Source organism: Anarhichas minor, unplaced genomic scaffold (genome assembly GCF_050575085.1).
Source record: "Anarhichas minor isolate MPS153535 unplaced genomic scaffold, ASM5057508v1 ptg000026l, whole genome shotgun sequence".
Taxonomy (NCBI): Eukaryota; Metazoa; Chordata; class Actinopteri; order Perciformes; family Anarhichadidae; genus Anarhichas; species Anarhichas minor.
Genome location: NW_027466472.1, coordinates 8,977,350 through 9,000,018, shown reverse-complemented (window position 1 = coordinate 9,000,018; position 22,669 = coordinate 8,977,350). Strand labels below are relative to the sequence as shown.

The 22,669-nt window shown below is 41.2% G+C and overlaps 1 protein-coding gene across 1 annotated transcript; it reads right to left on the bottom strand.

Moving 5' to 3' along the window:
* Positions 1 to 3,339: 3,339 nt before the first annotated feature.
* tlcd2 (TLC domain containing 2) lies at positions 3,340 to 21,779 on the bottom strand. The gene is made up of 4 exons (XM_076100631.1): positions 21,172 to 21,779; positions 20,733 to 20,815; positions 18,210 to 18,292; positions 3,340 to 3,977 (listed from the first exon to the last, which is right to left on the bottom strand). The coding sequence occupies exons 1-4, from the start codon at positions 21,348 to 21,350 to the stop codon at positions 3,597 to 3,599; spliced, it is 726 nt and encodes a 241-aa protein (XP_075956746.1). The 5' UTR covers positions 21,351 to 21,779; the 3' UTR covers positions 3,340 to 3,596.
* Positions 21,780 to 22,669: the final 890 nt, after the last annotated feature.

The following is a 22,669-nucleotide window of genomic DNA, read 5'->3' as shown; positions in this document are numbered from 1 at the left end:
AGTGAGTGATTTCTGTGATTTCTGCATCATGGACCGAGGCTGCTGTAACGGTTCTCAACCTGCGGGCCGCGGACCTCCTGGGGGCGTCTCAGGAGTTCCACTGTTATTTAATTCACAGGTGGAGCCGTTTGATGAAGTGCAATCAAGGAGAGCGCTTTGAAAGATTACATTTGAGGTTGAACTTACGATTTCTGCTTAAGTACAAAAGTAAAAGTATCAAAAGCAGTCGGTGCTGGGTTCAATTTATTCAATATAAATGTTGCAATCTATGTTTTTGGTCAAAGTTAAATGTACTTCAATAAAAAAGTACAATCTTTGATACTTCAACTGCAAATCTTGTCCCATTGTTTCAGATGAGAGTTCTTTGGGCTGCTATTAAATCTCACAATATCTTTAATCTATTATATCTGACAAATCAGTTTAGCATTTAACACAAATTAATTCAGCATGGATGTTACACAGTGCTAATGATGACCAAAGAGAAAAATACTTTTTTTTCCTCTTGCTGATATACTGTGTTGGATATAAATAGTGTGCTATTCTACACAAAATTGGTAGCAACTGTGGGAACATTACTAATAGTACTTTCTAAAGTATTTTACTTAAGTGCTATTTCTGTTCTGATTATTTTATTGGTTATATTAATCCCAGAATCTGCAGTAACGACAGCTGTCAGACAAATGTGCTTTATTGAAAACCGTGTGTCAGTGAAAGAAAAACAGATTTGTTCCATCAATCTTTATTTTCACGTTAAACAAATAATGTTAATATATAAACATAAATTGGAGTTTTAATTACAAAACAATCTGCCAAAACATGAAAAAATAAAACTGTTATATTTACACTGAAAGGCATAATTCTGTGAAAAGTGAAAGTTTGTTGCTCCGAGAAAGCAGATGATTTTTCTTTCAGAACCTCCGTTGGTCTCGGTTGCTTCAGTGTTCCATGATCTTTAAGTCTTTGACATGCTGCACAGTGTCAACAGTCTTCACTGTTGTGAATTTCATTTTTTTCATAGTTTACAACAGACAATATTTCACCAACCACCAGAAAACAACAATAAATGAACAAGCAAGGGTATAAAACTGGTATCATTTGTAGGTTGTGATAAAAAAAATATATATATATTTTCTCATTCTGTGAGATCAATGCAGTCAAACACCACATTTACTGTGTATGATGAGGAAAGTGAGGCAGAGTGTTGCAACATGACTTCATGAACGCTGCCACTTTCTCCTGAAATAGTTTTCCTTGTGTTCACCACCCAAAAATATAAAAGCAGAGAATCATCCGTGGCCTCGGGACAGTTTAAAATTAAAACCATACAGGTCGCAAAAAAGAGCAGAAATCAGACTGCGGAGAGCAGAACAGTAGATTGTTTGTCATTACAACGTTGATAGGAGGAGGCATCTCAACGTGCCCGTTATATTTGATCACAATTCATAAAAGCACACAGCAACATAATGTATAATTCCAATAACATTTCAGCCTCGAGCAACACATTCACAATTATAAACTTGCTTGTTAGAAAGAACTTCACTTGTCACCGGTTGTCTTCACTACAACCACAAAGTCAAGCTGCCCTATACAAATTGAAGTATTTAATAAAAAAATGTGGCATTCACAATAAAAAATTTAAAAAGTGAGTTACTCCTGATCTTAAAATCTGGGAATCAGCCACGTCGTCCTCCCAAATAGTGCCGTTTCTTTAGTGCAGTGATGTCTTGAATTAATTGAGGACAGTTATTTTAATGGTCTGTGTCATTGAATCACTGTGTTTGTAATGTGGTTGGACAGCCTGGTTTTAGGTCTGTATACATATGGATAATGTAAATAGAAGACCCAAAGAAGCACAATGCCCCATAACAACACAACTTACGCAATCATATTTACTTAACTGTCATCAAGAGTTTTTTTTCAGGGATATTCATTGAATTTTCTGTTTAACCCACATCTTTTTTAGCACAAATAAATTACAAATATTCACATTTTCACCCCCAAGACAATGATTATACACAAAAAAGCAACAATGCCAAACATATATGGCATCCCATGTTTCCAGGCCACATAAGGACTGTAATGCTATGATGTGAGTGGTAAGAGAAGGCAGCCTTGTAGCAGCCGTGTGTTTTTCTGTATTCACAGATCTCAGACCTGTTTGTTCCAAGCGCTCGCCGGGCTTTGTGGCTATTTCAAATTGAAGGCAGGAGGCACCGGTCTACAAAGACGTTTCAAAATAAAGACGTCTCTTGTGTTGTTTTTGCTGAGATCACTGAGGTGATGTTGAGGAGTGTGCTGTCCTCTAAAGGCCAAATGAAGAATAACAACTTCTGCCTGTCTGAGAGCTCCTGCTGCAAATTCTGAGACCACTAAAGGAATTACATGCAAACTGTGAAAACATTAACATCAGTTGTTTCTGTAGCGCTATCTATTGTCATTAAACCCGTTTTGTTAAAAAAAAAAAAAAAACTCCATCACTGACTGCTGCTGGACACTGCTGCCATTGGTGGTGGTTTGTAATTGATCCATGAGCCAATCAAGTCAGAAACTCCTCAACACAATGACCACTATCGGCTCAGGTTGTTTTCAGGATTACGGTTATACTGTATATTTCTAATGAATATAAAGCCTGCTATGACTAATATTTCTAAATTCTTTATCCTAGATGTTTTAAATCCATTTGGCAAACATGACGTTGTTTAGCTAACATCAAGCCGCTCTGCATTGTGTCATCAAATCTGATCTGTTTTATTTAGATGCCACTTCAAAGTATTCACCCATCAGCTTATTCTCTCCTTCAGTAAGGATTGGTATTTTTTAAATATGGTTTTATTTTCTGCTCTTTTAACAAAGAACCTGCCAAACACTGACAGTAAAGCTTTCTGAGGTAGCAGGCGCTTTTCAGTTAAGGAGATTTGTTGGAGAAAAAAAGATCTATTCACCTTTGCAGTGCTAGTGTTGAACAAGAGGGTTTGGATATGACAATTTACGATACAATATGGTAAATAAAAACATTATTCTTAAGAAACTTGTAATTGTTTCCTATGTTTTCTTTGGAAATATAATGAGTTAGTGGGTTTGTTTTATGAGCGTCTTCAATTACTGTGAAGAACAGATTTAGCTGAAACACATCTCGTGGGAAATAAGGCTATTGGTGTTGTTTTACAAGACCTTTCATTGTTCACATAAGGAATCCTACATCCTACCATCAGTGAGCCACTAATGCCACTTCAGGATTATTGGAACACACACACACACACACACACAGACACACACACACACACACACACACACACACACACACACACACACACACACGGACACAAGCCTAAAGTTAAAACTACACCGAAATGTAGCTTTTAACATTACGGCTGTGGGTGATCCGTGTTTCACGCGAGGCCATTTGATTACAAGTTGTACGGTGTACCTGTACAGTATGTGAGATCAAAAGATCCATTCATCTGCCAGCATAAGAGCATATCTCACACACACACGCAAAAAATAAAAAAAAAACAGTACCAAAACTGAAGTTTAAATACAGTAACGAGTGCGTTTATAGATTATAATCCTTCTTGTGTCCCTTCCTCCCCTCATCTTTACATCTCCTTCTCTTTCTTGGTCTCCCGGGCGCTGCTCTTCAAGAAGTCGCTCCTGAGTAGCCGACAAAACAGGACAATATTCATGCACGTCATGATGGCCATTCCCACGCTGCCCAGCGTGTAGGCCAGGAGGGCCACGTTGTCCCTGTTGAGCACCAGCCAGCGGGTCATCCAGGCCAGCGTGTTGATGCGAAACACCACGTATGTGCCCAGGTTGATGATGCTGTTGACCCGGTAGAGCGTGCCCGCCGCATTGTTGGCCATACGCAGCATTTGCCTGAGGTGGAGGAACACGGAGTTGATCTCCACCAGCAGGGCCACCACGGCAAAGCCAATGTAGTGGGAAGACATCACGGAGAAGCCGAAACAGGCGATCACCTGCGGAGGAAGACGGTGAGAGAGAGGACAGGGAAGAGGAAGGTTACAATGGATGTGGCAGAGAGAATACAAATACAATATTTTCATAAGCCATCACCTATTCCACAGTAAAAATGCAGGGATGCACTGATCTGGTGTTTTGAAGCGAACAAGTATGAACTCATATTTTCCTACACGATTCCAATGATTCTAATGTCAAAATGCATTTTTGTTAACCTTCGAGGAAAAAGCGCAAAACAATTTAAGCTTTAAGACTTCAGATTCCATGATTGTCTATTAGATTAGCATAAAATGGAAATTTGTCTTTGTCACTGGCATATAAGACAAAACAACACACGACAAGTGGCAGTAATAATAAAAGTGCTGCGTGGATTGCTCTTCCACTGGCACGCAGTCCGTTATGACACCACAACAGAGCATGATACGCCGCGGTTTTAACAATAAATATATAAATGTACATTAATATAAGCAATGTTGTTGGTTGTCATAAGAGGCGGCTTTGAGGATCGTGTCTATCTTCAGGCAGTGAGTGGATAAAGTGACAATCTAATCTAATACATTTAAATCAAGAGGATTGCTTTACATTTAGTGAAAGCAGTAGGTTTAAGAGGAAATATTTCATAACTCTCAGATTAGATTAATTTTCCATATTTCAACTCTTTCTCAGTGCTGACGTCTAAACGCCCTTTTTTTCACTTCAGGCAGTATCTTACTTAATAACCATGTGGAAGGTCACCAGCCACCCCCATGACTCATGTCTGCTGAGCAGTTCTTATGAAAGTTTGTGTCGTAACCAACTTACAAAACATCCCCACAAGATGGCAGCAACACCGCTGAAAACCAGCTCAACACAGGCAACTCAACAAATCCCGTCTGCTGGGGGATCTGATATGTTGTGACAGAAGTGGGAATCTGCCATCAAACACACTCACACAGCAGCTGTGTTGCAGCTGTAAAATGTAGAATTCACAAAAGTGTTTATACCTAAACAGATGTGTTCAGGAGCCGGCACACCAACTTCACCAGCTTCATTTGCACTCCGAGCACACTCGTAGTAGACGGAGGACAAAAACAGACCGCACTACAATCTCAGGCTTGTGGCCACCTAAACTGCCATGTTTAAAAAACAAGAGTGTATGGTGGTAGTGATGGGGAGATAGTGAAAGAGCACTACTAAGTGGAGAGCAGTCCAAAGTGCGTCATGTCTGTGGTTTGTTAGTGCGTCTTTGATGACTGGATGGGATACATGGCGGTGTGAGAGAACAACCGTGACCCTCATTCAGGGCTCAGTTGGAGAAGCATCTTGTGTTTGTGCACGAGTGTACAAAAGACAGCAGCACACTGGCCCTCATTGACTCTTACATTAAGGTTACTGTGAGGACATTTGAACTGGTTATGAAACAGTCTCAATTTCATACTGATGCCTCTATATGACTACATAAGTAAATGAGACATTCAGCGAGAAGGTATATATTTAATTCGGGAAGGGAGTCACGGGAGAACCAGACCCTGCTGCAGTAAAATGAGAGGTTTTCTAAAAGGGACTCTGGTGCTCAGAAACACGACCGCTTTCGTCCACAGGGACCGCTAAAATCAAGTTAGTAAAGCCTATTTTATCTATGTAACCTAAATCATTCATTGGCCTAAAGGGGCTTTACAATCTGTACAGCATATGGCACCATCTGTCCTTCCACCCTCGCTTCAGATAAAGAAAAAAAAAAAAAAGGGAAGAATCAAAGAGGGATCTCTTCAATCAAGTGATTTGCCTTCATATACAGTATCTCTCCCTGGACGGCCAGACAAGCAACAGATGTTGTGTGTCTTGAGCTCAAAGATGTTGAGTTCAAAAGGTGTTCGACACTGGACACGTTTCAATTCCTGCAAGTTCACATAGTCGTGGCTGCATTTCTAGTTAAGTTCACCGTGAGGGCACTGCTCACACTCCTCCAAAAACGATCAACAATTAAAACTGTCATCAAAATGTTTTTGGGGGGGCACAGATCCAACACGGGGTCCTGGCCAATTCTGGCCATTCACACAGAAACCTCTGTCCTCAGGCCCCATTGCCAACCGAGGAAAACGCAGAGTTGAACTGTGATTTCTGCAGCTGAACAATCCAAACAGGGAGTTGAGGATTGGCTCTGACTCACACAGCACATACAATAGTCCCAACACAAATCAAAGTGTTCACCTGTTGTCAGGTAGTGACAGTGATGACGAACAATGTCGGTGAACAATTACAATGACGACAATGAAAACTGCCTGCATCGCGAATGTCAGCGGGTTGGGAGGGAAAACAGTTATGTCAACAGAACAAGTGGCTTTTCATTCAACACAAAGACACACACACACACACACACACACACACACACACACACACACACACAAGTGTTGGGCAGACATTTCACTGTGACAGGACAGGTGCCAGGAATGTATGAGAGGTGATGCAAATGCTGAGTTTAAAAAACTCCTGGATAAACAAAGTGTGTCACGACACGCTGTTATCAAAGTCACTGAGGCAGGAAACAGCAAACTAATCAACTAGCTAAACTGGTAACCAGCGTCTGGCTGAATTACACATTTTGTGTAATCATTGCAGTCAATATTCTGAACCACTGGATCCATCACATGTTTGCTCTGCACCTCAACGCTTCTGGTTCCAGAAAATGTTAAAACTAGACAAGATACATCGTGGAGAACATATACTGTGCATGTGCTCCCTGTTTTCAGTTTACACCTGCAGTAAAAACAACACGTGAATGAGTGGTGTGTGTATGTGTGTGTGTGTGTATGTGTTGTAAAAACATCCATCCATCTTTGTTCAAACCCAAAGCAAAGACAGCCAGCATCCTTAGGATCCTCATATGTTACACCCTGGACATGGAAATACAAGACCAGACACTCTGATTAACCTCCATAAATACTCACATACTCACCAAGGCCACAGCTGCAGTCACATCCACCTGTGGTCTTACGTAAAGCTCATCTTAAGTCTAATCTGATCTGGGAAGATAAAGCGCGATGGAACAATGTACAGGGAAGGTCAAAACAAACCCTTATACAATGCTGAGATAAGATGATGAGAAGACAAATTCAGACAACAAAGGCTCTGAGTTACTTGATCACGTTGTAAAGGAAGTAGAATCATATCAAATCACCATGACATGTGGACAAAACTGGAGACAATTCTTGGTTTTTCTTAATTTAAAAAACAGGATATTTTTTTGTTCCTCCTACACATCTAGTTTTATGGTGGTAATCTCTGTTTTATTGTGTTTCTTCTCCATTTATTCGTTACCTAACCTTAGTAAACACTGATAGCACGCGGGCTAACAGGGTCACGCTATATAACACACAATAATGCTGCAGCCATTTGTCACAAACACCTTCACATTACCTTTTTTTCAAATCTACCATCAGTAAAAGAACAAGTGATGAACCATAAAAAGGTTATGTGGACCACTTGACCTCACCACACCAGGTCATCATCGGGGGAATATGACGGCATGAGGCTCAGCAGCCAAGCAGACAAACTAAATCCTGTCTGCTGTCTCTGTACGCATGGATGAGGCAACAAGTGCAAATTACAAGACTGGGAGCATTTCTATTGCCTCTCAGCGGCTCTCAAGATGGTGAAAGGGCTTGCAGAGCTGACAGTTTTGACCTGAGGGGAGGCCGGAAGGGTTGGTGCTACACTTCCGCAATGACACCATCAGTCAGGACGGCGTTATCGGCCATAACCGCCGTATGAGAACAATGCACAGCAGCAGTCAGTGAGCTAGCCAGTAGGGCAAACACACATGCACCAATGTGCACTATAAAGCACGGACAAGCTCAGACATAACGCACACAGAGGGTGAGTGACTTTTCTCTGCTCAGGTAGACATTACTCTGCTTTATCTTTACATAGGAAATAGTGACTCATTAAGCCTCTGAATGTTGTATATTGCTCCATTAAGGTAACAAGTCCCACACCCTGTGCTGCTGTCAGCACCCCCGAGCTGAGAGGGAATCACCATAATCCTCCGACCAGCCCCCATCAGATGATTAGATTGAACCAGCATTAGCTGGATTTGCCTCGATGCCACTGTTCAACTAGAAACTCTAGTGGACAGGCAGAAACCTGTCGCACATGTGGCTACCGGCAGGGTCTAAACTACGATGGCAAGATATTCATACAGATATATTGGTGCTACTACTTCAGATACATTCAATCTATTCTCAGTTCATTTCAAATTAAATCACAAGGTTTATTTATTTAAAAAAAATAGGGAAAGGGCTGGTTTTGTAGCACAGGAGTAGTTTTAAACTACGAAATACAACGTATAGCGCCTACATTTGAAGAAGACTGTTTTTGTTTGTTTGTGTTCATATTGTTTTACCAACTTCAAGAATACACTCTCAATCTGATTCTTTAACAAACATTGAAGTTATTAAAATGCTCAGAAAAAAATGGACATCTGAACATCTTGACAAATGGGCAAACTTCTGAGGAAGACCTACACGATCGAGAGCTCCAGAACAGCTACTAAAGGACCTTGTTGTGAGCTAAAGAATTAACTTTGAATTGCGACACCTAAATTATAATTCGTGAACAGTCTGACGCAGCCTGGTATCAATAAACTCAACAACCAAGTATTACAGACAGTGAGGAAGGTGGTGTTTAGATTCCAATGGGACAGAAGACCACAAAAATGAGTTTTATTTAACCGTTGGACTAAATTTATATTCATGAATCTACCGTTTACAGCCACCTGGATAAAATCCAATCAAAGGGCTGAAAAACAAGGAGGTGTGGGTGTTTCTTCCTGCATTTTCTCCCTGTGGGCTCAATTAGATGCTCTCTATGCACCCTGGTGAGGGACCTCCTGGTCCCCTTTTCAGGGGGGAACCCTGGGTGCAAAGATGGAAGGCAAGTACTGCAGACGGTGGTATGAACATGTATAAACATGGTGAAACCTGATAAAATAAAAGAGGCGCTGGCATGAGGGGAAAAAAACATCAATCCTACGTTTAACCCTAATGACTTTTACCATCAAGAGGACTCAAGCACCCTGATCAAAGCTCTACCAAGAATCGGGATAAAGTCCACGTGATAAGAAAGTTTGTGTCAAGATGGCAGAGACTGATAAACGTTCGTGCTTCCAAATTGAGCCGATATTCAAACGGAAAGCTGGGGCGAGATAAAGCAAAGAAAGAAAAGATAAGTTTAGCCTCAAAGAAGGTTGCAAAGAAAGATAACACCTGTTACAATGTCAAAGTACAAGCTAAAGGTAAACAGCTGCATCTTTTTCAACTGTAAAATAAAAAAAAGCCATCTTGTCTTTACGGTTTTCATTGACAAGAATTGTTTTGTGTGACTTGCTTGTTTAAGTATTCTGTACACAGCTTGTGAAAGCATGAAGCAAACGTATTATTTTCAATCTGCACATGAAATCAAAAGTTGAGGGGAAACTGCTCAGAAGCCGACGATCATGAGACTCATAGATCTAATCAGTGAACAGTGTAGTAATGTTTTAACATGCTTCTCTGGGCTGAGCATAAGCGAACATGCATATGGTTATGGGTACACGTTTTTTTTTTTTACACGTGTACATACAACTTATGTGTCTTGCACAAGCATCGTTCCACCTTTAGTCAGTATGTGGTGTGGTCCCACCCTCTCTGCCTGCAGGATTTCCAGGAGCCATTAGCCTGATGTGATAACACCTGTTCAGCCTCTACCTTCTCTCTCACCCTGAGGCTAAACAGTTGCAGGTATTGGTTTCACACACACACATCCCTGCATTTCTTACACCACTGGTGCAACAGACATTCACATCCCATGCTTCTCCTTTGGCAAATAGCCTTGATTATTTAAAAATAATAATAGCTGGCTCGTCCTTCCTAGTCACGTGTCCCATGTCAAACCTGTTTTCCTCCGGCTGTCAAAGGAGAATTTCAAGTTTAGTACCGGTGCAGCATGTTTTTTTTTTGTTGCCTTTTCTTCTTTTACTATGAAAGTAAGCGTTAAATGATGAAAGTAAAAGACAGATGGCGGTTTGGAGGGCGATGGATGTCATTAACCCCGGAGGTTCACTGAAGCTTCACAGTCTATACCTGTTTGTGTGTGTGCATGTTTTTAATAAATATTTGTGAAGTAATCATTAATTATTATCTATCATATCACCTACTTTGCCTTGCAAAAACTACAAACCGCAATGTTAGCAGCAGCTTTTCTGAGGAGATGTAAGCATTGGAAAACCAAACCACAGACATTTAAGATATGTGACCGTCAGCACTCTGACACATGGAAAAGAGCGTCCGTCATCACATTCCACCAAAGTTAGTATTCAGGTTTTAACTATAGCTTGAACTGGAATAACAAGGTGTGAGTACTGTCAACAGGTGTATAAAGCCATTACAGGGAACATAGGTTTTAGATTGAGCCGATTAAATATGTAAAATTAAAAGTATACTCATAAAAATATAGTATACGTATACTACACTTGAACATCATTATATCTTAGCAGCACTTAGCACTTCTAATTCATTATACCAGTTTTCTTTGTAAAAACTGGTATAATAAAAAAAATGCTAAAAGGTGTTATTTTGTCCGTGAAAGTATGCTTTTAAAATATAACAGTTTACAAAGAAGGATTTAAGAAATTTAAGGTGGCATTATTCTTTATTTATTATTATCATTTGCTCTGCTTATTTAATTTTTTAATGGCGTCTAGGATACTTTTCCTTCAATGACAGCAAAGCCTCAATGGTTTTCAAAATATAAGCAGACTATTTTGACACATATTCTACTTTCTGAAGGTTTGTCTAAAACTGAACCATACACCAACAAATCTGTATTGCGTTTTATTCTCTCATTTAATTATAATGCAATATTTACGAAAAGCTAAATGCCTCATTTTATCTTTAAATACCAACTTAGAGCGTTCTCAATACATTTTATTGTGAGAAAAACAATGAATCCTTACTTCTGCCTTAAAATACAGCTTTCAAAGTCCAGTGAGTCTCGACCACAACACGCCATGAATTTATGTCACAAAGATCACTGGTGATGGCAGAGCATTTACCAACAGAACAGTTGAACAGTTTGAAGAATAATTTATTTAACAAAAGCATTATTCTCTGTCCTCTTAAGATGTAAGAACGCGAAAAATGTTACCTCTCCTAAAAATACATTGTTGGACCCTAGACAGTGCTTCCTAAATACCGGTCATAAAGTGACAGGAAATGGCCGAGTGAAGCTGATGGAGAGGAAACTAATAGGAAGCTCAATGGAGAAACGTTCGCCATCTGATAGGCCGACCAGCTGTGGGGTGATGAGCGGGTGGGAGGGCTTTCCAAAAAGCTCCAAGTTAATGAGAGAAAATGTATGTAGGATGTGCAGCCTGGAAACATGAGACGGTAATGATTACACACACATACATAGTTCAAAGTTCAAACACACACACACACACACTAGAGGACTGAGGGATGGTGGTCATAACTACTATCATGCGACTTGCGTTAAATCCCGTCAGCTGACAGCAGCACAGCAAGCCACTTCAGTGCCTCGCTGTCACAAGCATCCAGTCAGAACTACAATTATTCAAGGCGACTGTGATCAATTAGGACTGCGTGGGTATTCATTTGTAAGTGTACTGTATGTGTGCTATTTCAAGCTGAGAGAGTCTTTTCCCTCATCTTCACATGAGACATCGGGGTGAGGCTCTATGAATGTTAATAGGTGTGATTTTTCATGAATGGTGGTCACTTGTAGTAGTCAGGCACCGGGTGTGAAGGGAGGAGCGGTGGTTTGAGTTGCTTTGTGAGTACTGTATGTCAGTCATTACCTCACTCCTCAGAGTGGCCAAAGAAAGATTCCCAATGCTCTTAACGCTCATTAGGACCAGGAAGCACCAGAAAGCTCTTGAGATCTGATGATTTTCCCGTTTGTTCATGGGAACGCAACACTTCTAGCATCGAGATCGGACACTTTAACGTTTACTTGTTTATTTATAACACTGAAATGGTTCAACTCTACTTACTACAATTGCTCAATGTGAGGTTGCGGTTTGTTCGGGCATGCAGTATGCGCGCTCTCACTCTCAAATGCTCACGGTAATGGACAATGTAACAGACATGTAACGCATGTCAAATGAGTTTCGATCGCAATTTAGACTTTGCTACTGTGTAATAACATGATATCAGCAAATATGAACCCGACTTCTGAAGACAGGTCACACACACATATTGAAGGCTGACAGCAATTTTGATGCTTTTAACAGTCCACAGTGACTGCAGCTTTTCAGAGCCTCACGGTAGCATTATTGTGTTCGATAAAGAGACAAGAAGCAGCCTCACTTAATCCGTGGATTTTATTTTGTCTGTTACCTTTAGATGATTGTAAACCGTTGAGGGAAATTCCTCAATGTAAGACAGCCATACCATGAGGGGAAAACAAAAACACAAAAGTGAAATATGATACTACCAGAGGCTCTCATTGGTTTGTAGCCATGCGAGTGGGTGGTACAAGCTGCAGAGGGCAGGTGTACGAGGGGGGATGGGGGAGATGTTTGGTGGTCTTACAAAGATAGGGGGGTTGAGAACAAGGCAGCGTGTGTGATATATGAAGTGGAGCTGCAGCACAGAAACGTTTTGAGGGGGTGCACACATTTGCAGAAGCCCCTTCAGGAAGCAGGAGGTTTGCTGCATATGTGTGTGTGTGTGTGTGTCTCTCTCTCCCTCTCTCTAGGAAGCCTGAGGTTCATGTGGAGACCAGATGTCTGTCCTCCTGTCAGGATCCACACAGAGTGGAGGGGGGAACTTTCTGGGGTTCCCCGCCAAAAAGAGGAGACTGCTAAGACACACACACACACACACACATGACCCATCTTTCCCCGCCAAAAAAAACTCATGTACACGTTGAATTTTCTATTTTGCAATAAGTGTCTCTCTCTGCAATCTCATTGGCCATCATCATCCTCAGTCTGTGGTGTGAAATTGTTGTCTTTGCATCGTCCGAAGCCTTCTCACTCAGCTAAGTTTTACGAACATTTCAGTGAAAACAACGGATCTTACGATAGCGATTCTTAACACACAAACCTCGTTCCATGTGGTTTGTGACACCAAAGCGTGGGTCAATAAGGAGGAGTGGCCGCGCCCACAGATTGTGGATGGCTGGAAATATAACTGTGGGCTGGCTAGCCAAAACAAAAACATGAAATTCAGTTGCTGCTATAAAATATCAAGAACCCTGGCTGTTTAAAGAATGAAAAGACAACATAAGGATATATTAAAAACCATGCGCCACACTTCTATTTGACACTAAACACTCAACAGAATGCTTCATAATGCTCTTGTCAATGCAAGATCTACCACTGGAGGACGTACATCCATTAGGAAATGGACCAGTTGAACTTCGGATACGTTTGAATAAACAGGGACACCTCAGCAACAATGGAGACCTCAAACCACAGAGGCTTTAGGGATTTCAAATCTGCCCACTGCAGTCCATTTGTCTGTACTGCTGCCACATTAGGCTGCTGGTCCGTGCTATTCAGACACCCAGCCACTAGTGGAAGGAGTAGCTGGAGCAAAGAAAAGGGAAGTGATAAAGCAAAAGAGGCATACAGGATAATCAGGTTCTACAGAGCTGAAGATGTAGAGATGTGGTGTCAAAGCATTCGCAACATGGCCAACAACCAAATACAATGTTTCCCCGCTGCAGGAATTGACATTCCCTAGTGGTTACGTGAGACAGCTTCACGCTCTCCCCACAAATATCCGTTTTCATGCCTGGTAAACTGAGACAAGTTCCACTTATATCCGAGGTTGCTACAAGATGAACCTTCAAGAGAGAAAAAATGTGACTGAGGTTGAAGCTCCTTGGAGGATTTCCAGCGTAAAAACACACAGAAAGGTGCTGTTGTTTTAGTAAATCAACTGAACTCCTTATATACCATCCACCAACAGAAGGAGGTGGGTGTAGACGAAACCCCTCTGAACATTAAACAATAATTCAAATTCTTATTTTTACCAGCAACATTGCATCACTCATGTAAACTCATGTAAACTCCAACAAAGAAACGTTCGAACCAAATATAGAGATAAACTTGCTGGGAACCTGCTTGAATGCCACAAACTTGACAACAATGAATGTAATCAGACAGGTAAACGGCTTCAGACTTTCAAACAATATGAAAGTTCTTGGAGATGCCCAAACAAACTTTGAATTTTAAATTTCACACTTAAAATCCGTAAAAAGGCTTTGAGGAAGATTACAAAAGGTGGAGCGACATTTATATTACTGCAGCATAAGTGTTTATATTTCTGTTTGATCAACACGTTTACTTCATTCAAACCTGAGTAAATGTGGCTGATCATTGCAGTTAAGAAATCAATTACTTTCCCAGTTTGTCACAAAATTCTTCATTTGTGTGAGTAAGAGCAACTTGTGAACTTAAGTATTCGCTGACACTAATTGAAATATAAATGATGATGAAATGTTACTCGACTAAGATCCATATAAGTGGCAGAGTGGGGAGAATATTCAAGGACGGACAAGCGTGCTGCTTTAGATTCGAAGAAAAGACGAGAAAAACAGATGTGATTGGAAACCGCACGGATTTTTAAAAAGCTGATTAACCTTTGCAGCCCTGATCTGTTTGAGAAGATTGTCTGCCTTGGGCCCTCTTCACGAAGATAATTGAATTCTGCCTAATGAGAGTGGGGTGAGAGGCTTAAATGGAAGGAAACAACAAACATGCTGCAAAACTTCAGGATTCCCCTGAGAGAGGCCAAAGAGAGAGAGAGAAAGAGAAAGAGAGAGAGAGAGAGCAGAGGAGCCGGTTCACTCGGTGTTTCCACTGTGTATTATCGATGAATAGCTCAAGACTACTTTGGACATACTGCTATTCACATGCTCTCGCTGGAGCACGGAACAAATGATCTGCCCCTCTGCTTGGCATCCTTCACTTCTGGCTCATATTTTTAATTACAAGCTCACTATTTCCAAGAGTCATGGGCAAACAAGGCTGAAACCTTCTCAACATGCAGACAAGAACGGCAAACAGACCTCAGTTTTACATTAACCATATGCACTGCAGTTAGTCCAGTGTAAACAAAGGCAAAAAACAACAAATTACATTCAACCCTACTCTTTCTTAAGCACAACTCTTAACAGGCCTCATGTCTATTTATAATAACTTCTGCATGTTGTGTCTGCACCTACTAACATATATATATATATATATAGTAGGTGCATACATATTCTCCTTAGAAGCAGGCACCTTATTTCTGGCAGAACTATCGTGACTTCCTGTTTTCCAAAGGAAGCATGAGCTTATGGCAGACAGGATCTCATCAGGCGTGAGTGATGGTGGCAGAGCCCGCATGCTTCTCAAACAGAAACAAGAAGCTGTAATCTCCACTTCAGTCAATAAGAAGGGGGAAAAAAAACTTCCCATGGAATGTTTGACTTCATTATTTCTCCTAGACTGCGACAACGGGGATCAACAAAAACTCATGTTACACCTCGTGCTGTTTCCCTGCATGCTTGAATAACAGAGGAAACCCTCAGTGGTGAGTAAAGACATGGAGATGCCCCAATTGAGAGGACAAAAAGTGGTGGAGGAGGATTGGGGTCAAAACAAAGCATAAGAGCAGACGAGAAAAGTGAGATCAACCGTTTTTGTAATCAATTGTTGACACAGTGTTCAAAATGTTTCCACTCAAGACACACCCTTGCGTTACGTATAGATCGTTTGTTCAGTCACACATAAATGCTGTACATGCAGCATGGTACGTTTCCATTGTGATGTTTGCGGAGGTTTTTTGTAAATCAAGCCTACGTCAGGGCTCTCTCTTTACAACCCTTCATGAACCTCTAACGCAATAACCTAATTTATAAAAGTTGCATAAAAAGAACAAGAAAGAAGCCAACAAAATAATAATAAAAAAAGGCCACATGAGGACAAGATTGTTGGAGGACGATGGCCTTTCACAAAGATCTGTGGAAGTCAGGAGGCTAACATCATAGAAAAGAATGAGTTCAAGTTTTGATGATGGTACAATTGAGAAACGAAGGGAGTTCAGAGAAAGAGAGTGAGCTCTCTGAGAAACACAGAAAGCCATGTGAATGAGGAAGAAGTCTCCGTGCCTCCCACACTCTGGTGACAGTCAGAGGCCAGCTGGCATGGCCAAAGCATCCATTCATAAGGCTTTCAGGAAGTGAACAAGGGAAAAAAACAAGACTTTCAGATAACACAACAACACGTCAATCTTCTCCCAACCTCTGTTAGGCCTTTGCCACCAACAACTGCTTCGGTGTAATAGCTGGTTCCCACAAGTGTTCCTCAATGACTCTTAGCATTTCCGCCACTGAAACACTGGTTCTCACCTGGCAGAGATTGACTCAGGTGTGGGTTTAACCTTGTTTAGAAACAAAGGGCCCCTGATGTCACAGGCTAGTACAATCATCAATCATCATCAGGTCAATACCTAACCAGACGCATCCTGAGAATAAGGGAGGACATTCATATTTGACTTGAGTAAAAGTGATCAAGTGACGAGTATTTTGTACACTGTTGGTGCATTCAGTGAAATTATACTTTTGGGCAAATCTACCTCAGGTTCTGCACTAAGGCTCGATGACGGCACACGATGAAATAGTGACTCTCCAGCAACCGACACGGGAAACTCTTTCAAATGTTTACTATTTCCCAACATGTGTGTTATGTGTTTATGCGCAAATACTGCATCTGGTCTGTTATGGTGGTTGGTATGCTGCGTGTTTGTTGCAAGGAATTCCCATAGCTTATCACGCTGCCATCAGACTACCTAAACCAGTAGAAATGTGGGCCAGTTGATAAAAACTTTTGCCAGTTTCCTGGCACATTTTCAGCCTCCATGCTTGTGTAAAAGCCCTCAGAGTGTTTGTGTGAGAGAGTTACTGAAAAGGGGTTCCAACTGACATTAAAGAGTTGTTTTGTATGTAAATGTACGGGACAGATATTTACCAGAGTACACTTGAAATGTCAAGACGTTACTCTTAAAAGGACCAGTGTGTAGGATTTAGGGAGATTTATTGGCGGACATGGAACATAATATTCATAACTTTGTTTTTGTTAGTGTATGACCACCTTAAACTAAGAATCTTTGTGTTTTTGTTAGCTTAGAATGAGCCCTTCATATCTACATATAGGGACTGTGTCCTCTTCCACGGAGTCGGCCTTGTTACGTTCCCTGAAGGCCACCGTAGTTCTCTACACACTTGGGAAAGGAAGGGGTGAGCGATGGGGTATTTAGTTGGTTTGCAATGTGCAACCTGACAGTCCGGCACACTGTTCCTTTAAAGTGATATTTATCAGGACAGAATATGTCTCTATATCAAAGTGTATGTTTACATTTGTATATACTGTATGCACATATTCATACATAAAGTATACGGCCATATTAAGCAAGGTTTTTAAGGATTTCCTTATATAAATCTGTTACTGGAACGCGGCGAGCCACGTCCTCATAGGCCTAATTTCTGACTTCTCCAAAGAATTATTTCCACGTACTTTGGGTTTTAAAGACATGTCTGCATTAACAACCAAACACACACATAAATCGTGGCTTCTGCACAGTGCAAATCCACTCCAATCCTGCCAGAAACACTTCCAATTTTTTTTTTTTTTTAATAAACAGCTCTTGCGCGGTGAGTGATACACTACAATAACAAGACGAGAACTTGGCAACAGAAAGCAACGCACCACAGCAACGCGGTCTTAGATGTAGGTCACGCAGTCACAAGTAGAGAGAGAAAATATGCAGTCAGGATGTAGATCTATACTTCCACTTGAGGTTATTTTCCATAGGGTTGAAACGCAGGAATAAGGGAAGGGTTAACTGATCTGAATGGTGCTTCCTTGCTACTTTCTTGAATGAAAGTAGGCTGAATGCTTGGCAAGGGAGAAGGGTCTGTCACACAGGAGTGATTGTCTCTTTGTTCTTTTGTCACTTGTGCTCTCCTTTGTCACTAGACAAGAAAGTCTGGAATGTCTGTCCTATGTATGTGCTTCTGAAAGGTGTGCTGGGGTTGCCCCGCTTGATTTATCTGTACATTGACATACTGTAAAATGGATTCATAGGTAGGCCTACAGAGGATTTCTACCTATTTCTGAAGAGTTAGATCTAGTCTACTGGAATTGCAACACCTTTGGAACAAAGCTTATTAGTAACTGGGACCGTACTGCTTATAGGACCTACCACAATGTGATGGAAGAGAAGCTCCCAGGCCTGAGTCAGCTTCTGGTTCTCCAACATGTCAAGGAAGTCATAGATGAAGTAACCTGTGAGGATAGAGAGCATTCAGCCAATGTGAACGACATCTTTAGGTTCAGCAATTCAATCAACCAAAGCAGGACAAAGCTATTTGGCAAGTGAAGCGTCAAAATGTTGTTGTTGTTTTTTTTGGGGGGGGGGGGGGGGGTGCTTCCATGACAACAGCGATGGCAAGCAAGATGCGTCTTGGGGCTGCTTCCATGACAACAGCGATGGCAAGCAAGATGCGTCTTGGAGAGAAGCTATTCATATCCACCAACCAGCCGTATCCATGGTGACATCTATTCAAAATGCTGGAGAAATAATGAAGTGTTGAGGATGAAGGGCTGCGAGGGAGCTGGGGGCTTTGGTGGGACTGGAATTAACCTCATTGTGTTGGAAAAGTGACACGGGGGACCCAATATGGCGACATGTTTGTTCTTACCATTAGCAAATCATCAATCAATCATTATCAAAAGATTTCATTTGCATTATCTGGCTCATACAATTTCATAAGGGCATTGACAACGGACAGGGGGGGGGACTCCACGCCAAGGGGTCTTTTCAACAAGAGCTTTGGTCGAGTTTAGCCACAAACAGCCAATTGGAGCTGCATGGGACTCAGTAACAAAAAAAGGCAGTTAACTGACATCCCTTTTCTTTGTCTTGTGTTTTTATAATGAGTCATTCAGTGCTGACACATCTGTATTAAAAACATACAGGTAGAACAAAGATTGACTGAGTGACATAGAAGGGGAAAATAGAGTATTACTCTTTACGTTGCATGGCCAATGTCTACACTGAGAACAAATTAAACTGACTTGACTTTCCATCGACTACCAACTAATGTTTGAGCAGGAAGAAGTTTTTGTGTTTTGTTTTTTTAATCCTCCAAAGTGATGCACTCAAATTCCTGATAAGTGACATTCATTGGTATGTCTACATCAAACCAGTTAGTCAAACAACCCGGGTTTCAGGCTGACAGAACATAGTTACGTCTCTGTTAGAAGTCTAAGAAACCCGATTCAAACATCTGGCTTAGTCTGATCCTGGCCATGTTACTGAGGCATGTAAACATCTTTTCACTGTGGCTTTTTCTTTCTACAGTCTGTTTAAACTTCACTTGTTGTGCAGTGTGTCTCTTTTTTAACTGTATTAAGAGGTAATTTACTTTTCTATTCTATGGATGAAACACCACAGCTAGTGAGGATTATTCTTTAAATTGGTCAATCATAGCAACATGGAGAGTGTTGAAGGTATCGCACCCACGGGCCGATAACCATCGTTGGGTTCCACTGACAGACATTGTTTCGAGGCGTTGCACAAGGTCTCCATTCAACAAGTGGAGAATAATTTGCGGCATGCCACTGCGAGGTTTGCAGCGTGGTGTCACAGCGAGCCGGGCTGAATGCACAAATCTGGAGAACAAAACTCCTCACTCCAGCTCGCCGAGGCCTCAGAATCCCACCACATCTCCAGTGGGAGGGCTCTGGAGAAGTGTTTTTGAGTGAATGACTCCCCTCTCTGTTACCGCTGGCATCTGACATCCACAGCTCGCATAAATCGACTGACTCTTTCTGCGCGCTTACTGTCCTGGTGATGCCACATGACTGTACGGGGTTACGCCTGGTGCCTAGGACTGATAATAATGCCCACCATTGATCTTCACATACAGAAGCTGCCCCTCGCTTTGCCAGCTTCCAGGGCCGGGCATCCTGAAGGAATGTCAAACATCCTGGGAATCCTTGGATGCGCTTGTTGACCAGCACAAATCCAATAAAATGTGTGGATTTAAGATGGCTCACGTGACAGAAGTTGCTTCAAGAACACTTTTAATTAAGGATCAATGAAAAAAAAAAAAAAAAACAGGGCGAGTTGATATTTTAAGAAGGCGGGGTCCCATGTGTTTTTAGAAATCTTAATGATATCAAGCTAAATCTAATCCATGCAAGTCTCTAATTTGGTTTACAGAGAGTAGATGGTAAAAGTCTATGTAGCCTACATTGTCGAAGATGCAATTTAGTAGAAAAAATCTACAGGACGAGAGAACTTGTAAATGTGGTCAGAGTCAAATTAAAGTGAGGGTACACACGAGAACACACCCCATAATAAATAATGACCCTCTCTAATTCATTCATAAATAGGCCAGTGAGAATGTTTTTAAATTTTAAAGACCCTGGTAAACCTTTATATTTTCCATTATACTACAATATAGTAAAAATGAACAATATCAGTGAATTGTAGAAACTTGAGAAACGATGAACCATATCAACATTTCAACAGCTAATTCATTGAGCAGTCAGGGTGGCAAAAAGTAAAAGGACACCATGGGATGGATAGTGTCACTTCCAAATTTCCCCTTATGATGGCAGCGCCCATGGGTGCACCAACACCCTGACCCAGCCCATTCAGTAAACACGGAGCACAATTCATAAATGAACACTGTAGAAGTGCTGGCAGGCTACTCACCGATAGAAAACGACACCAAAGCGTGAGAAAACACAGAGTGGGTTTCTATCAAATCTTCAGCCATCTGTGGGTGAAGGAAAAAGCTGCAAAGATGAACACAGGAGTTCGGATAAATAGGTTGAAAAAGGTTGTGTTTTTACAGTTTGAGGAACTTTATTTGGGAGTGATATCTATACAATAAAGTATACTTTAGTCAGTGCCAGTCATAAGCTCCTTCATAGGTTATATCATATATTTAAATCTATCCTGAGTTATTGGAAGAGGATCTGGCCAAACAGCATGGCAACAATTAAGGTCAAACATTTTTTGAACAAACCCGGCGCCAAAAGCCAGCACCCATTTATAAAAAACCATGCTCGCGAGATAAACATGCGTAAAGTATGCATTTTCAATCAGAATCATGATTTCATTCAAACGGAATAAAGCGGTTTTAACTCACCACGCAACTGCCCATATCGCAGTGATACAACTGTGCACAATGGATGTGGAGATGTTTCTCCACTTCCATGCATTCCTGCAGGCGGATTCAGGCATGGGCATCTTTCGGAACCCAGTGTTGACGAGTCGGAAAAATCCGACGGAGCTCCCGGTCGTTAAGATCACTGAACTCAACTCCATGGCTGAAATATCTTGTGATATATAATACAAGTGAAGACTTCTCAGGACACAATTGTCCCCCAACGTGAAGCGCAATCGGAGCCTTCGACCGCGCGGTCCAGACGGACTGTGAGCTACTTGTTTTGCGACGACCGAGAACAAATCAACGTTAACATACCGGAATATCCCCGGTCACTTAAAAAAAAAAAAAAAAACGTGTTTCTTTCACGTTTGTTGTGTAGAGAGAGAGAAGACGTGGACACATCTGTGAAATGGTTCTCCAGTGATTGAGTGTTTGTGGTGTTTCTCTGTAATGACCCCCCCCTCAAAGATGTGACCGGAGGAGATGGGTGGTGAAGCGTGGAGCCTCTCTCACTGTTGTGAAACCGTCCTTGTTGTAAAACCCCATCCCCTGGCTTGTGTAACTTTTTGACATCAACAACAGAAACCACAGCAACGGCCTTTCCACGCCCTACTATAGAAAATGGGGCGTGGTCAAAAGCACGTTTCATGTGTGGTGTGACGTTCAAGCGCTGTCGGAAATATTATCAATCGGCTACAGATTTACTGCCAAGTAGGTTTGCACACAATAGGAATTTATCTTCAGGGTTTTCTTGTGTAACGATAGATACAGTGCAAAAGTTAAGAGACATACTAAAATACAGAGACAAATTATGATAGAAAATATTAAATAATTTAAGATATAATACAAATAGATCTTGTTATCTTAATCTTTAATCAGATCAAAATAGTGCCAAATTTAGGCTGTAGCTGTTTAAGGCAAGGTTTGTGTATGGCTGTTAAACTATTATCCATATTGGATAACCCGGACCACCCTCTCCACCACCTACTGCAGGGACAGCGGAGCACTTTCTTCAACAGACTCATCCAGCTCCGCTGTCACAAGGACCGATACAGGAGAACATTCCTGCCCACTGCAGAAAGACTTTATAACAAATCAACTCTGGCCAAATCATTCACACAACTATAACACCGTTACACTGTTGTTTGTTTGGTTAAATATTTGCACTACTGTTTAGTTAGTTAATTTAATATTATCCTATTTTATTGTATATCTTGTGCATTTTCATATTTAATATTTTTAAATATTTTTTTACTCTGCTATTTTATTGCTCACCTTTTTGTATAAATGCTGATGTAGCGAATACATTTCACCTTGTGGGATTAATAAAGTATCTGTCTGTCTGTCTGTCTGTCTGTCTATATACTATAACAATAGCCACCAAGGTAGGTTATGTTACAATGTATATTATTTCTTGCATAAACGTTAGAAAGCACCACTAAGTACTGTCTGAACAAGGGAAAGGCGTAATACGAAC

What these genes read in the sequence shown, in the direction of transcription:
- tlcd2 (XM_076100631.1), bottom strand. Translation starts at nt 21,350, where the DNA reads ATGGAGTTGAGTTCAGTGATCTTAACGACCGGGAGCTCCGTCGGATTT. An exon ending in TTTGGTGTCGTTTTCTATCG is followed by an intron (nt 18,293 to 20,732) that starts GTGAGTAGCCTG and finishes CTATCCTCACAG; the next exon opens with GTTACTTCATCTATGACTTC. An exon ending in TTCTCTTCCATCACATTGTG is followed by an intron (nt 3,978 to 18,209) that starts GTAGGTCCTATA and finishes CTTCCTCCGCAG; the next exon opens with GTGATCGCCTGTTTCGGCTT.